The sequence below is a fragment of the Acinonyx jubatus genome, chromosome A1 (assembly GCF_027475565.1).
Source record: "Acinonyx jubatus isolate Ajub_Pintada_27869175 chromosome A1, VMU_Ajub_asm_v1.0, whole genome shotgun sequence".
In the NCBI taxonomy this organism is placed as follows: Eukaryota; Metazoa; Chordata; class Mammalia; order Carnivora; family Felidae; genus Acinonyx; species Acinonyx jubatus.
In genome coordinates this window covers 192,814,220-192,831,389 of record NC_069380.1, presented here as the reverse complement: position 1 = coordinate 192,831,389, position 17,170 = coordinate 192,814,220, and the positions used below count along the sequence as shown (strand labels likewise).

The 17,170-nt window shown below is 48.3% G+C and overlaps 1 protein-coding gene across 5 annotated transcripts in view; it reads left to right on the top strand.

Annotated features, from left to right (window-relative positions):
* SLC36A1 (solute carrier family 36 member 1) overlaps positions 1-17,170 on the top strand; it is a 170,693-nt gene that overhangs the window by 40,384 nt on the left and 113,139 nt on the right. For 3 of the 5 annotated variants that reach the window (XM_053199948.1, XM_015063923.3, XM_053199944.1), the window contains 2 exons: positions 2,369-2,538; positions 11,695-16,114. In XM_053199948.1, coding sequence (XP_053055923.1) covers positions 2,369-2,538; positions 11,695-11,966 — 442 coding nt within the window. In that variant the 3' untranslated portion in view covers positions 11,967-16,114. Of the gene's footprint in view, positions 1-2,368; positions 2,539-11,694; positions 16,115-17,170 lie in introns of those variants that run through there. The other 2 variants (XM_053199953.1, XM_053199962.1) reach the window with 1 other exon arrangement.

Here is a 17,170-nt window from a genome sequence, read left to right as displayed (position 1 = left end):
TCATGTTCACCTCTGTGGCCTTGGACAGGTCACAGCTGCTCACTGCCTCAGCTCCCACTTTGGGGAACCAGGAGTAGTCATTTCTTCCAGGATCGTCAGGAAGACCAAATGCTATGTGTGAGAAAGTGCTTCGTCATACTCTCCTGGTGCGATCAGAAGGAGAAGTCTGCCCTGAGCTTTCTTCTTTGTTTAGAGGAGGGATTCCTCTGGAGGCGTATGCCACATGGATTGGTTGATCAGGTAGTATGCCATTTCTCCCTAGAAATCTGAACCTGGAAGGGCCAAGCATCCCATCGGTTCACCTCAAGCATTCCAGACAGGGAGAAAAGAGGGCAAATAGGCTGGGTTCCCAGCTTCTGCTGTGCCTCTCCCGTGGCAGTCACCGGCTTGATGAGTGGGTGAAGGCCTCTCACAGTGGACTTGGGGCTGTGGGGAGCCCTTCTCTACCTCACTTTGCTTAACTCTTGGTTACTATCTTGCAGGGAAACACTGAGACGTACTGAAATGCTTCCTGAAAAGGTAGCTGTCGCAGGGTGTGTCTGAAGCAACAGTTCTGTTTTGAAGATGAGAATTTCATTGTGGAGGGCAGCTGAGCAGACACTGAGAAGCTTGTTGAGTGCCCTGGGGACCAGGGAACCTTTCAGGCTGGCCTGGTTGACCTGCCTGTGCATGTTGTTAGAGCTCTGGTCAGTGAGGCATTGTACAAAGGCAGGTTGAAAAAATTGAGAAGAGTGTTTATTCGGTTGTGTCGTCAGTGTTTAGCCCAGGGTGCCCTTAATCAGCAGGGGTCTGGGGACAAGGGTTGTGGTGTGGCCAGTCAAGTGGCAGTCCTGCAATGGACTGTTGTTTTCAGAAAGTCTTTCCCTTTCGCTCTGATGCCTGCTTTTAAGTTTCCAAATGTTCCTGCCCTTTCAAGAGCCAGGTGGTAGGTTGGCATAACTGAAGATGAATGGATCAGGAACAGCAGAAGCAGCCCACATAATCTAAAGCCGTGGATGAGCACCTGTCATCGTCCCTTTGACACTCCAAACCCAGCTACTCTCATCTTTCTGCCTCCATTCAGGCGCGATTTATTTAGCCGTCCCTGCAGGTGACGATCCTGCTTCCAGACTTCCCAGCACTCCAGAAGGCTTTGGTGTTGTACCGAGTTTAATTATAGAGGCACCAGCTGATTTTTCCGAAGCGTTTTTATTATCTATTCTTGGAGCAAGTAAGACCTTTTGTCAAACTCAGTCTCTCCCAGGATGTTCTCCTGTTTATAGCATCAGAACATCTTCTAGGCATTAAGTTCAACCACAGAGAAACTCCATGCACAATATACACAATGCAATCACCACTTTTAAATAGATTTCCAACAAGGTGGGGGAGGCCAGTGTTTCTTGCTGCTGAAGGCATGAAGGTCTTGCTTGAAGGGGAGCTTTTGCTAAGGGGCAGGGTAGCCTTCCCTGGACTGATCATTTCAGATCCATGAGTACTTATGGATCAGGCTTGTTTTCTACTCTGCACAGTTCTAGGCAAGAGACAAGACAGAGCTATCTGTTGGTGAGTTAACCGTCTCCCCGAGGAGCCACACGTGATGCAGTGGTAGGAAGACGGCCACAGTGGTGTGGGAAGATGGGTTTCGCTCTTGCTTCTTGGTCATGTGGTCCCCTTCTGATTCTAGGGAACAGGGAATTGAAGGGAAGGATAGAAAAAGGCCTGTTACGCTTTAATTGCATTTTTAATTGTTTTAATTTTTGAAAGGTTATATGTCCATGGTAAAGATTCCAGCTGTTCAAAGTGTAGACAGAATATGTTTGTTTCCATTTGCTTCCCCAAGTCCCCAGTTTTACAGTTTACCATTTCAGAGGCAACCACATTACTGATTTCTTGTGTTTCCTTTTGGGGATGATTAGAGTATGTAAGAATGTCATATGCATGTGTGGGGGGGTGGAGGGAGTGTTTTTTCCTTCTTTTTCCTTTTTTTGGACAATTTGTAGCACGCTGTAGGCACTGTCCTGCTTCACGCATTTTTCACTTACGTATCCTGGCGCTGGTTCCGTATCAGCACCTGTAGTTCTGCCTCTTACTTTTTCACAGCTGTATGGGACCCTATGATGTAACTAGTTCCCCACTGGCTAACATTGCAACTGTTTTCAGCCTTCCATACGTAAACAATGCGACAGTGACATACTTGGAGGGAAAAATGTTACGCAACGTGCAAGTGTATCTGCAGGGTAAATGCCTCGACATGAAGTTGCTGGGTCTGAAGGACACGCGCGTCAGTGACTTGGATAGACATGGCCACGGCGAGACCGTCTTGCCCCCTCACTGCTAGTGCTGTGGCACAGAGCAGGCTTTGGAATGGGTCTCGGCTCTCTCTCTGCAGGCTGTACCAGTCGGTCAAGCTGCTCTACTCCATTGGCATCTTCTTCACCTACGCCCTCCAGTTCTACGTCCCGGCCGAGATCATCATCCCCTTCTTCGTGTCCCGCGTGCCCGAGCACTGCGAGCTGGTGGTAGACCTGTTCGTGCGCACTGTGCTGGTCTGCCTGACGTGTGAGTAGAAGACGAGATAATTGCTTTGGTTTTTTTTTTTTTTTTTTCTCCCCAAAGGGCACCCAGTCCTCAGGGCTTTCTTGAGGGAGAGCCTGGTGTACTGCAACAGTTGTAGTGTGTGAGCAGGGAACATGGCCTGATGTGTCAGGTGCGTAGTTGAGGCCCGGCCAGACGGTGAAGTGAATTGATTGTATATGTACTCGAAAGGACATGGGAAGGAGAACACAAGTTTATTTGTAGATATGGCGTAAAATGCTACAGTGGTGGTCAGAATTCATAGTAAAGATGTACCATTACTATCCCATGTCCTTGGGGTAAAATAAGGTAACAGTGTAAAAGAGAGCCATTTAAACCATATGCATATGAGTATAGGTTACTTTGATAGCCACTACATGTTTATTTGTGTTTTCAAATAATCCTTTTCCAGTGTGACAATCTATTGCTTAGATTTCATGTTGGGCCTATATGATACCCTTCTAGACGTTTACTAAATGTGTTTCTTAGAAAATGTATACTGATTAATCTAGGTGTTTGATTTTTACCTTTGTGTTTTATTTCTCCTCCCTGACCACACACCCCGGAGTGTGAGTTAAGAGACAAGATATTACTCTATTTGCTGTTGGTGGAAACCGATGTACATTTTAAAATAAAAATCAATTTTTCCTTTTTTTTTTCTTTTTTGGTAGGTTCTGTGAGTTGATAGAATAGAGAACCCCTGAATAAATTGGTCTATAATACCTAATGTAAATTTCTAGGAGATTTGCAACTTGTTTCCAGATCACAGTACTTGAATCTAGATGTTACTTTTTGGCTATGTTGGGCTTTTTATTTTATTTTTAAAAATTGTGTTATTTTGGGAAAAGAATTATCTTGACTTATTATATTGAGACTTCCCTGGGAACTTCTTAAATTATCCAGTCCAAGGCTCTATCTTTGGAATAAAAATAGGCCTGTATGATTTTTAAATTGAACCAGAATGGAGTGTTTTAGGGATAAATGGTGTGAAAGTTATCTAGCATTTACTCATAGTGTGGAAGATCAGAAATGATGTTATGGGTTAACTGTTGACAAGAGAAGGGCAGTAGAGGTTAGACATGGGGGACAGACTAGTGCCTATTCCAGAATGGACCTCCTCAGGGAATAGTATCGTGCCTACCTAGAATGGACCTCTTTAAGGGAACAGACTACTTCCCATCCCAGAATGGTCTCCTCAATAGAGCTGATAGTGCTTATCTCAAAATGGACTTACTTGAGGAAACATTCTGGTGTGTATTTCTGAATAAACTTCCTCAGAAGAACAGTCTAGTGCCTATCCAAGAACAGACTTCTAGGGAACGGACTACTGCCCATCCCGGATCAGCCTCCGCATGAGAACAGCTTAGTGCCTATCTCAGAATGGTCTCCTCAGCAAGACTAATAGTTCTTACCCTAGAAAGGACTTGAGACACCAGTCTCAAGGAGACAGACTAGTGCCTATTTCAGAATGAACTTTTTCAAGGTAACGGCCTAGTGCCTATCCCAGAATAAACCCTCTTCAAAGGAACGGACTAGTGCCTATTCTAGAATGGGCTTCTTCCAGGGAACAGATGAGTACCTATCCCAGATGGGCCTCCTCAAGGGAACGACTTAGTGCCTATCCCAGAATGGGCTTCTTCAAGGGACAGCCTGGTGCCTGTGCTAGAAAGGACCTCTTTAAGGAAAGTGCCAACCCCAGAATGGTCTTCTCAGTAGAACTGACATTGCTTACCACAGAATGGGCTTCCTAGGGAACAGGCTAGTACCTATCCTAGAATGGTCCTTCTCCAAAAAATAGACTAGTGCCCATCCCAGAATGGACCTTTCAAGGAAATAGACTGGTGGCTCTACCAGCTAGGACTTTCTCAAGGGAACTGAACAGTGCCTATCTCAGACTCCTCTGCTCAAGGAATAGACTGGCTCCTGTCCTAGAATGTCTCTTCAAAGAACAGACTAGTGCCTGTCCCAGAGTGAACTGTCTCAAGGGAACAGACTAATGCCTGTCATGGAACAGATTTCTTCAAGCCACCTGCAGTTCTCTTTCTCATTTCATTTCAAGGATGTGGGTGAAGCTCAGCGTCCTGAATCTTTGTATGGAAGGAGGTCACTAGAGCTGAGGAACCAAACCTTCTGACTTAATGTTGGGCATATTCTGTCTGAGGATTTATTGCAGGGTGGGGCTGGGGAAGAGCCAGGCAACGAGTGGACTGCTTGCATTTGCCAACCCTAGCAAGTTGATGGCAGCCAAGAATCTGACTTTTCCTTATAGCCTTTGTTTGGCAGACCTTCTGGCCCTCTGTAGTCCAGCCTATAGAAAAAGCCCACTCAGCAGCTAATCCAGTGCCCAGAGCTACCTACAGGCCACTGCTGCCCTAGAGCAACTGAAAAGGAAACAATTGTAGTGTATCTTTGCTTTTCTAGCAATTTGCCTTAATGTGCACTAAGATGCTCTGGATTTTGTTCCTATCTTCTGCCTGCAACTCTCATTCTTCCACACAGATACGTGTGTTCCTCTGTGGATGGTTACCTCTAAGGATTGAAGTCCAGCCTTCATGTGCACAGTGTATAATGTCAACTCTCAGTGTTCTGATTCTGGAATCCAAAGGGTGCTGGAAGCAAGGATGGGATGGTTCAAATAATTGGCTTTTTTCAAAGTGGTTTCTCTAGAAAAGGTAGGTCTGTCTAGGCAAAATGTGCTCTAACTGCCTAGACACCAGCTTCTCCTTGCCCAGAGAGCTGGGGTGGTGATGCTGGGCCTGATTCCTGTCCTGGCCCCATTTTCTTCTCAAACCTGGCTTAGCCTCCGGTAGCATATGTCTTGCTTCCTGCCAGGTTTCTTTCCACCGCGCCCTGCAGGAGCCAGGAGTCTCTGATTCATAGACCTCATGCTATCCTTAGATGTCTCCTGGATTTTGCTTTGCTTTTCCTGACTCTGTCTGTGGGTCTCATCTCCCTTCTACAGCATGATGCTCAAAGGACTCAAGCTGCTTTTGATCTGCAAGTGCATTCAGTTATTTCCCTTTCTGTGATCTATTGTGACTTAGCATTGCATCGTCAGCCTATTAAATGATGCAGCCTTTTCATCTCCGAACACCCGGGCTTCTTTTCCCTTCCCTGGAGACTGAAGTGATTGTGGGATTCAGGAGAGGCATTTCACTGCAACACCAACTTAAATGTATTTATGTGACTTTATTTTGTTTTTGTTTTTTTCCTGTACTTTCAGATCTTTGCTGCATAAGGTTATTTGGTGTATGATTTTAGAACTTTGCTGGAACTGATTGTTTTCTATTACACCCATACATTTTAATAGCAGCTTATTTTATTGCTATTTATAGTGTTTTGTCTTTTTTCCTCCTCCTCCTTACCCTCCACCCACCAAGGGAAGCAGGGGAATTTGGTCCAGACTCCATTTTTTTTTTGCATTGGGAATTCAACTTTCTCGCCACTCTCCCCTTTTTTGCAAAGACTTCTGTGTCTACTCTTTGGTGCTTAATTTCAGACTCTTGGACAGGAGGGGAAGGGAAAATACATGCATCAGAGAATGGTGTTCATCGTGTTGCGATTTCATATGAAACAGTATTTCTTTCCAGCCCCTATGTTTCAATTGCAGACTTCGCAGGTCACCTATGTGCAAGGAGGAGAGGCTGGAAGAGGCTGGTGCCAGAGGGAGTTCAGAAGTGTAGAAAGAGTAGTTCCTTTGGGTTCCATGAGGCATTAATCTGTCCTTCAGTGTTTTGAACTAATTCTCTGTGGCATTTCCCACGTGAAGCATCTTCCTTCGGTTATATATGAAAATTTCAGAAACCTATTGTTGAAGATGTAATAACATAAAGCCTTATCAATTAAAAGGCCTGTTTGGACTGGAATGCGTAGCTGTGGAACATTCCAAGCAGCCAAACCCTGTCAAGCATGAAGCTGCCAGGTCCGAACAGAGTGGCTTCTCAGCAGCTTGTGCTCCCTCCCATCCCTCCATCTTGCAGCTACAATGACAAGGGGCAGTGGTGGTAATTAGCTGTGCACTGTGGGTCCCTGGGGAACCCTCCCGAGGCCTCAGTTTCCTCAGCCAGAAGATAGATGTGCAGGGTACCAGATTGCGAAGATTTCTTTCAAGTCTAAACTTCTGTGATTTGGCACAGGTGCTTTGAGCCTGATTTGAAATTTCTACCAAACTACTGCTCAAAAAAAAAAAAAAGTTAATGTAGAAACATTTCAAGAATGTCTAGATTGAAGAAGAAATTCCAAATATCCCACTGACTTAACAAAATAATTTTTTTTGCATTTTATTTTCTGTGTTCATCCTCGTAGGTGCTTTTAAAAATAGTTGCAATCGTAGTATACACAGGAAACTTTGTCTTTTGCTTTTTATTTGATATTATGTCATGAATATACGTATCCTTCATAAATATTTTCATGACCATATAATATTCTATTATATTAGTGGATCATATTTACTAAACTACTCCTTTGGTGTTGGACATGTAAGTTGTTTTCCTTGCTTTTGTATTTTTTTAAATTTATACTCCCCCTAAATGAAATGACGTATTGTGCCCAAGGCTGGTATTAATTTTAAAGGTACATTTCTAGACATTCAGAGTAACACAGGTGGGCTGCACCAGCATTGAGCACAACGAAACAGCAGGAAGAGCTTCCAGACATAGGGCTGGCTGTAGGTGTCCAGCATAGTTCTGTAAGTGTGTGTTCTCTAAAGTGCTTTGTCTTCTCTTGTGCACACGTCAGCTCTTTCGGTTGCCGGTCTAAAACCACAGGCTCCAGAATCCCAGTCAGTTCCATCTCTGAACATGGTCGTTTGCCCCCTGGTGCTTCAGCAGTCAAAAGGTCACATTTTTAGTGTCTCTTAACCCAAAGGGAACATGTTTTGTAATACCGTTGGAGCCCTCTTGACTAGTCACGTGGACTAGCTGAGTTGTCCTCAGTCCCCCATTTCTGCACATGCCACAGCCAAGCTGCTACAGAGAGCGCTGCCTTGCTGTTTGGGAGTGCTTTGTGGGAGTGTTCCTCTTTGTATGGGGTGCGCTTGTGGGGGAGCAGGGAGAGAGTAGGGAGAGGATATTCCTGGTTGGCTGCTTTGAGATCTCTACCTTCTGGAGTTTCTCTTTCCAGAGGGCTTTAATTCCGAGTGAAGACATTTAGTGCTAGAAGAGGTTTTGGTTACTCCCACATCTTTCCTAAGTACATGATTCCCATGTCTGGAATTAGCTGAAGCTAGCTGGCCACATTTTGCATGATGGCATCCCTGCTGTTGAGCCCTTGGGGCTATTTGTGCTAATTTGGTTGGGTCCTCTTGTCTTCCCCTTCCCCCTGCATTATTAGTGCGAGGCTTACTGTTCTTGCCTTCTCCCCACCCCCCTCATTATCTTTCTCCAATGTCAGGCTTTATTTGGGGTTCGCTTGTGGTATCTGGTCCAGCTAGGATAGCCCTGTGATCCTGGCCTTAAGAGAAAAGTTTTGCCACTTTAAAAAATCTCTATTTAGAGATATTTTTGTTAGGCACGCTTATTGTGTATATCCTTTGTAGCAAACACAAGGGCAAGTTTTTAGATTGCTTTTAAAATGTCATGCTGAAGTGGAACATCTCTGTCTAATCTGAGAAAAGATTCTAATCACAGGAGCTTGTGTCACTGTTTCCACCTAATGCTTATCATAGAGTAGAGCACATCTGACCTCACTTAAGTCCTATCACGACGTACCATATGTCCCCCAGGTTAACGTGAGAGAGGAAGAGGGGATGTCATACTCAGAGCTGGGAGGGCGCAGGCAGGTCATCTGACTTCTTTCCTCCTCGGGCTTATTATCTCTGATAAGGGACACCCTTCTCTTGAGTGGGGTGGAGCATCCATGGAGATCAGGGGCTGGCACCGGAAGAATAACTCACACTCCCTTTAACGGCACAAAACCAGGCAGGCTGGAAGCTGTGTTTAGGGCATGCCCATCTGTTCTAGGAGAGGAATCCCATTGCTCTGCTGTGCCACAGTCGAGCAGGACATGGTGCTTCCCACTTGACAGTGAGTTGAAGGATCCCACAACACACTCCTAAGTGACTAAACCTGCTTCATACAGTTCCTTAAGATGTCAGAGGCGGGTGACGCTTCAGTCCTCATCCAGGGCTCGTATGGTCACCTAACCTCATGGGTGAACGAGCTGAGGCTCCAAATGGTGAACCCGTTGGTGCTGGGACCGGTGATTGTATTAACTCACATTTCATTTCTTGTGCACTTAAGTTCTGAGTGCTCTGAGATCTCGATGTGAACGGTCTCATGTGACCATTCCTATTTAGTGGTAGGTTAAGTAGCTGGCTGGTTAGTGGTGGAGCTGGGATTGGAGTCCAGGTTCTGAGTCCAGAGCCTGCACTCTCAACCACGTTCCTTTACCAGCCTCTCCCGGGGTTCAGATCTGATTGCTGCCCCAGTGCTATTGCCACCACACCCCTCACCCACATTGGAACCATGGGAGCCGTCACTGTGAGGTTGACATTAGGCAGATGTAGACCCAGACCCCAGAGAGGGGAAGGGAACACACAGCACGGACCACACGGCAGATCAATTCTCGTTGAGCGCAAAGTTGTCCGTAATGAGAACGCCATTTTGTCATCAGCTTACAATTTAGTCTTTTTTTTTTTTCTTTTTACGTTTATTTATTAAGAGACAGAGGGAGACTGAGCATGAGCAGGGGAGGGGCAGAGAGAGAAGGAAACACAGAATCTGAAGCAGGCTCCGGGCTCTGAGCAGTCAGCACAGTGCCCAAGGCGGGGCTCGAACTCACAAACCGCGAGACCATGACCTGAGCCAAAGTCGGACGCTTAACTGACTGAGCCACTCAGGCGCCCTAGTTTACAATTTAGTTTTATCCTTCCTCCAAATTCAACCCTGAAGATTTGAGGGATATCACCAACTCTATATAGAAATAGCTAAGGGCTGAAACATACTGTTTTTAACTTGCAGTGCAAGTTAAAAGCCTACACTTTTTATGGGCTTCCTGAAGGCTTCAGAACAGCGAGGGTGTTGATGGATAATTGCCATTACGGTTGAACACTAGAATAAGGAAAGAGGAAGGGATTGCCTCAGGGCTATAAAATGATGCTAGAAGCAGATCTGAGGCTCAGTATCCTTGTGCCCCCTTTTGTTACCAGGCTTCAAAACACTTGTCTTACTTCCTTTGCAAAGCAGAGAGAGGTCAGGGCTGACTGTATACCGGTTCTCTGCTAAATGATTGCAGTGCGTCCCTGGGAAAGTTAGCCCGACATCTGACTCCCCCAGTTCTTCACAGACAGGCTCTTTGTGTGATCAGCCAGCGCCCCTGTTCTCCCTCCTGCAGGTGTCGTTCTGTATGTTCTTAATCGTCAGGTGTGTGACATGACCAGACACTTGAGGGCCTGCATTCTGTCCCTTCCTATCATTGAATCTGCCTGGGGACAGTAACCATGTTGTGAAGTTACATACCCATGGACCCGAGGCAGATTCTGCCAACGAGTGTCTGCGTCGCAGGGCTGCCTATCAGACGCTAGATGTTCTGCCGCGAGGGGAGTATTCTGGGTCTGTGCTGTCCAGGACGGTAGCCATTAGGCACAGGCCACTGTTAAGTCCTTGAAATATGGCCGCTGTGAATGAGAAACTGGATTCGTTTAAGTTGACATCGCTTCAGAGGAAGTGTGAGACGGGAGACGTGTACCTGTCCCACTCCTGATAAGCCCCCATCCCACATCGCCTCCTCTCTTACTACAGGGAGTGCTATTCCAGCTTAAAAGCAAGTGCATCTCACAAAACCTGGCTTCTACATGCAACCCAGTCCATTTGTCTGTAGCTTAGCCAAAGAAACAGTAATCGATACGGACAGTCCCATCTGAGGAGTAAAATTGATCTGAGGGTAAAATGGGGTGCATCGGCCTGAGGTGTCTGTCTGGCAGTCTCACCACTGTGATGCCTTCCTCAGAACGACTTGGCTACGCTGCTTTGTGAGATGAAGGGGGAACTGAACCCCCCCCCCCCCCCCCATGTAAGATGTGACTCGTAGGAGCCAGTGAGGTATGTGCTCTGGAGCACAGTCTCCATGCTGGGGACCTCCGGTTGGAGCCTGCCGTGGGGAAGACAGTAATGAGTCAGTAATGCAGTTGCATGGGCAGCAGCATATATAGTAGAATGATGCTCTGAACTCTAGCGTGAGCCTCTTGTACCCCAGGCCTTTTGTGAGGTGCCTGTGCAACCCCGTTGGGCCATCAGGGTATCTCTGTGACATAGGAACCATTTGTATCCTCATTTGCCAACAAGAAAACCAGGGAATAGAAAGGAGTGGTAACATCCCCCCCCCCCCCCCCCCCCCGTGTCACCAATGCCAGAGCCCGCAGTCCTCGGGGCACTTGTGGAGCAGTGGCCTTTGCGCCTCGCCCCCGGCGGAAAACTGAGTCAGATGAGAACGGCGGGCTCAGCGGGCACTGGAGTAAGTGCGGTCGGCGAGGCCTCCTCCCCCTGGTGTGACAGCAGCCCTGTCATTGCCACGGGGTGGAAGCTGACGGGGTTTCCTAAGGCAGCCTGCGGTTGGTGCTTCGTCACTTCCGCCTGGTGTGGGAGCCACGGGCGCGAGGCCATCGTGTGGGGCCTTGCCCCTCAGGTGAGCCTGCACTCTGAGCTACATCTACTTTCCCTGTAGGAAAATGCTCTGTGAGACGGGGTTTATTCTGATAGCATTCCAGAAGGATGGCCCCCCCCCCCCCGATTTTGTTTCTTGTCAGTTAAGTGAGATATTTGTGGGGGAGGTACCCTCAGCAGAAGAAAATGACCAGTCACACAGAAACAGTCCACCTCCCTCCTCTGGTAGGGACCAGGCTGCCCAGGAGTGTAATTTGGTTCCTTTGCTTCGGAAAGATGGAGGTCGTATGCTGTAGCGGGAAAAGCTGAAAGCCAGGAGATCTGAGTTCCGGTCCCAGCCTTGCAGTGAGACCCAGGTTGTGCCACACCTGTGGCCATTTGTTTTCTTATCTGTGCAAAGAGACACTGGATGGGACAATGTCTAAGTTTCTGCGGAGCTCTCCATTTTGGAAGAAGGACTCGTGCTAAATTCGCTCAGCAGTGAGGAGGTCTCTCCCGGCTCTGGGCAGTCCTGAGCAGGCGTGTCCTCTCTCTCCTGCAGGCGTCTTGGCCATCCTCATCCCCCGCCTGGACCTGGTCATCTCCCTGGTGGGGTCCGTGAGCAGCAGCGCCCTGGCCCTCATCATCCCGCCCCTCCTGGAGATCACCACCTACTACTCGGAGGGCATGAGCCCCATCACCATCGCCAAGGACGCCCTGATCAGCATCCTGGGCTTCGTGGGCTTTGTGGTGGGGACGTATGAGGCCCTCTACGAGCTGATCCAGCCAAGCAGTGCTCCTGTCTTCATCAACTCCACCAGTGCCTTTGTATAGCGATCTGCCCGCCCCGCCCCTGTGTGTTCCCCAGCCCCTGGCCCCAGAGCCTCAGCTAGGGTCCGGGCTCTGGGGAAAGGCGAGGTTGCTGTCCAGGAGCCCCTCTACCCGGCAGCTGGGTGCCCTGGGCCAGGTAGGGCTGAGGGCACAGGAGAGAGTGGGTAGCAGATATGCAGAGGCCCCTCTTAGTGGCAGGGCCACCCCTGTTCATTTGTACTTACATTAACCCAGAACTTTGCAACTCTTTTCCCTCATCCTGTCTCCTCCCTTACCTGCCTCCCTCCTTCTGACCCACCTCACCCAATTATTCCTGTTGCACAGCTCACTTTATTTAAAAATCTTAGCATCCCCCACCTCCTGTTTTCTCCTTTCCAGGCCCAGGCCTGGATTAAATGAGTGGGAAGGCTGGGCCTCTCTCTTTCTCATACCTCTCCCAGATATTTTACCTCAGTTTCCTCCAACCTGTTCAAGTCTCCAGGAGGTGCCTGGACCTACCTAGTAGTTAAAAACCAGCCTTCCAGAGCTGGAGCTTTTAATCTTTACTCTCTCTGCCTGTGACCCTTGGCAACACCTCCTCCAAATTCCTCGTGTGGGTCACAGTGTTGTATTCTTAGATGCTTTAGCTTCTGAAAGATATCAAGTCCTGCCTAAATTGAAAATATTTATATTTTATTTAAAATTAGCTTCTGTTTTTAGATTGTCTCTAGATCTGGGGTTATTGTGGATTGTTTCTTCCTCAGTAAGCTTTTACTAGGTTTCTCCTGCTGAAAAGAAACTTGCTCTAGGAAATGTGTGCTTAGGTCCTCAGCACCCTTGTCTGAGTACCCCAGAGGTTTTAATCAGGATCATTTTCACGTGTACCTCTGTGGGGAGGTATGGACTTTGCCTCCCACTGACCAGCCTGGTTTCATATTGAGAAGACACGCAGGACTCAGGATATGTTTGCCAGTGCACTGGGCCGAGGAAGGATGGCCGAGTGGGATGTGCTGCTTTCCGCAGGAGGCTTATAAAATGGTCGCGTCGTGCGCTGAGGCCCCCGACAGGCACATGGCACGCTAGTGTTCAGTTGCCAGCACGTCGGGAGGACACCCACACTTCGCCGTGGATGAGAAGACGGGGCCAGTGAGCACAGAGCGTGAAGTTCAGTTCACAGAATTAAGAAGCAGCTGGTCTGACACTACACGTGGTGCTTGGTTGTTTACAATCAACGGGGGACAGGCCGGAAGCAGCTCCCCACCCCGGGCTGCCTCCACGACCTGGACTTCTTCTAAAGGGAACCACTCGGTAGGGACTTCGGTCCCCTATGTTTTAAACACTAATCGTGACCCCGTCCCTCCCCCCGCATGCCTCCCTGAGTGTCAGAAATAGCCTCCGTGTTGGCTCACCTCAAGGCCAGCCTTCAGATTTGGGAACAAACTGTGGAGAAAGCAGAGAAAGGTTCGTGGCCTTGCTTTTGGCTGCCTTTTTTCCCGCCTGTTGGTGTGAGAAGTATTTCAGAAGGCATTCATTAAGTCTCCATTCCCTGAGCTCTGTGTGTGTGTGTGTGTGTGTGTGTGTGTGTGTGTGTTCATGTGTGTGCAATAGGGTCCTGCTGTCCTCCTCTCCTGTCACCAGGCCGTTTCTGACCTGGAGACACAGTTCACCCTGAAAGTTGGAGAGCAGCGTAGCTTCATCAGGGTCCTGTTTGTTTGTGTTTCCCCAAAGCTTGTAAGGGCTCTGACCACCCCCGTCCCCGCCCCCAGCCTGGCTTTTTCTTTCTCTTCTGTTCCAAAGCCAAATTCTCATTGCAATGACTCCCAGCCTACTAATAATTTATGAACTTAGGGAGATGGGATCACTTGTGACTTGGTCTCCATTAGGAGAATGACGGTTTTCACCCACCCTTTCTGTGGTCACCAGTAGGTGCTTATGGGACTCAGATTCTAGCTGAAGGGGGCAGCGGCCCTGCCCTGTGAAACCTCAGGCGCAGAAGGTACCAAAGAGCGTTCAAGAGTTGCGCTCATCTGTTTGCAAGCCCTGGGCTCCAGCCGTCTTTCCACGGCAGTCCTGAGAGTTGTTTTCAGTGAGAAGGCACAGGCCAGAAGAAGGGAAGCAGATCTGTGTCCTGCCCACAGCCTCTGTGCTGGAGGCCTCTGTAACTCAGGGAGCTGCTAGAGGCCATCCTGTCCGGTGGGTAGCAAGACTTGACCTGAGGACTGGGTGGCACAAAACAGTGGTCCTCTGGTCCCAGGTCTTAGCAAAATGCAGACTACTGTTTCAGGGTCCCTGGCCTAGAAAACGTGTGTGGGAGAGACGGCACCACTAGCTTTGGGGCTTCTGGAAGCTAATTTGGCACAGCCTTGTCCCCATTTGATCTTTTTCCTGTGCTCCTGCTGCTTCAGAAGAGCCAGGCAAGGGGGGCCCTGTCCATGGGCCTTTCCGGTTGTGAGGTTGTCAAGTAAAGGGTCAGCCAGAAGATGGAGGGTAGGGGGAAGCAGCCCTCTGGGCCAGCTCAGGATAGCTTGCTCTTCTGCCCACAAGGCTTCTGCAGTCAGGGGTCCTTCCCTGGTTTCTGTCCATGCCTCATCAGGAACCAGCTGCCCAGCCTCTCCCTGTGCCCTGCTCTGGCCCCTGGTGAAGCAGGCCCAGCATACACAGAAGTCTGATTAGGGGCAACGAGGCTCTCGAGTGTGAGGCTGCATCTGCCGGGCCAAACGCAAACCGTGGGATTCTCGGGCCGATACTGTTAGGCTCTGTGCCCCTCCCCCAGCCACCCCAAGTGCAGCCTCAGATTTCCAGTAGCCCCGAGGTGGCTTCTCAGAGCCCCTTGTTTTGTTTTTGTTTTTGCTTTTGTTTGCAAACGCTGCTCTTAGGAGGTTTCCACCTCTCTGTCAGCAGCGTACCTCCCCTCAAATGGCTGGGAAGAGCATGATCTGTCATCTTGTGTGTAGTTTTCTGGAAGTTGTCACCATTCACAAGTGTCATTATTTGTATATTGTGCTGCTGTCTGGCTGCTAGGAGCCCTTCGTCTGCACAAACCCGGGCCAGATGCGTATGAATGTGTGGCGTATCTTAGCTCAGAACCTGCAGCTTCCGCCCTCCCTCTCTGCCACTCACCTCTCTGGCCAGATTCATTGGCTGGTGCTCACTGCTCACTCTACCCCCATGAAAGGTACAATCTGCAGTTTATTCACTTGTCTTCAAGTGATGATCCCAGAAAGGAACATGGGGAAATCTTTCCTCCGCCCCCATTCTCCTGGCTTACTTTCTTCTTCCCAAACGTCTCCCTTCCTGAATTGTAGAATATCTACTCTGTATAACACTACATATTCACCTCATGTTTTTTGGAAGTGCAAAATCTCAATTTGTGTCTGTTTACAGCTCTCTCTATTCACTGCTCACAGCAAAGGGGTCTGTATCAGTGGCTTGTATTTCGCAGCCGATCAGATGTTAAGGCGAGCCCCCAGTATTGGCCCCGGTCCGAACCCGACGCCACTTCCTGACAGCGGAGGCACATGGTACAAGTCGTGTGACCTTGTGATTAGGGAGTCGGCTCCAAGTCTGCCTTAGAATTAAATTTTCCAAAGTACATTACAAATCTCCAAGACCGTTAGGGGAAAGGAGAGGGTGTGGCTTGTCTTTGAAATCATGGTCAATACTTTTAGACAATTTAATTAGTCCTGCTGGTTGCAGGGCTGTGTGCTCCGACAGCATCGGCTTGTGGTATTTCTTCCCTGTTCTTTGTACCACCGGGTCATTATCTGGCCGGGGTATGTAAGTGGTGCTGATATGTGGCCACCAGAACGGGGGGGCGGGGAAACGAGGGTTGAGGGTGCCTGCTGTAAGCCGTGTTCTTTTGTTGAAATCAAGGCGATGCTGGGGAAGCTGTTTTTAGTGAACAACGAATTTATGTGACTCTTGTAAACCATGTCGATGAATGTGCAAATAAGACGAATATGAAAAACTGCCATCCAACAGGTGTTGGTAACCAGACGGTACCGTGTATATTATACCGTGTATGTGCCTACATGGGTGTCATTTCTCACAGGGTATGTGTAGAGAGGTAGATCATGCAGGAGCTCATAGAAGAATTTGTTTTGGGTTCTGCACTTGGATCATGTGTTAAACTTTTCCTTCCTCAATAAATGAATTTTATTTTTTATTTTTGAGAGGTTGCAGTCTGCATCTTTGTTTTTGCCTTTTTGTTTTGTTTTGTTTTTTTGTGTATCACTCAGATCTCTTTACTAGATCTTGCGAGGCTGAAATGTTTTTAGTTGCTGTCCCAGAGCTCCTCCGGGAGAGCAGTGCAAACAGTAGGGCCACCTGTGGAATTGAGCGTTCCCAAGAAAGGGGCCAGGTAGGTATTTTTCTGTCAGACAGTCCTGCCCTTCCTTAGCCTGCTCCTGCTTTTATTGAAAACTTGAGTAGAAACTCTCAACCCTCTCTGTGTATATCAGACGACCATACTTGACATGTATGATGGGTAGTTTCACGTGTTAACGTGGCTGGGCTATGACGTTGAGTAACCCAGTTATTCAATCAAACACTAACCTCACTGTTGCTCTGAAGCTATTTTGTAGACGTGGTTGATGTTGATAATCAGTTGCCTTTGAATACAAGTTTATCCTTAAAGTGTGGGTGGGCCTCCTCCAATCAGTTGAAGGGCCTTAAGAGGAAAGTCGAGGTTTCAGTGAGGAAGAAGTTCTGCTGCAAGACTGCAGCGTCAGCTCCTGTCAGGACGGCCAGCCTGCCAGCTTGCCCTGTGAATTTTGGACTTGCCAGCCCTCACAGTCACATAAACCAATTCCTTGCGATCCCACCCCCTCCATGTAGGTGTATATGTTTAAAGAGGGAGACAGATTTCAGGACAGTGGAAGAGAGGACTTCCTTTCCCCTTTTGTGACATTAGGAGGGCAGACAAGACCATCTGAGCTGCCTCTTTAGGGGATCAGAAAACCAATCTTGGGCAGCTACTGAATTAGACTCATTCAAAAGCGGAGCCCCTGAGGCACAGTATTGAAGTATATAGCACTTTACAGAGAGAGGAAGGCAGGGAATGGATTCTGACTACTTTCCGTTATCAATATTATTTCTGGAACTGGGGGGTCAAAGGGATTCAGTGACTGTTCCAAGCCATCAGCCAGTGGCAGAATTAGGACACATACGCAAGCACGGAGATTCCAGAACCCAAGCGCTTCCCCAAGGCACTGGCTACCTCCCCCTCT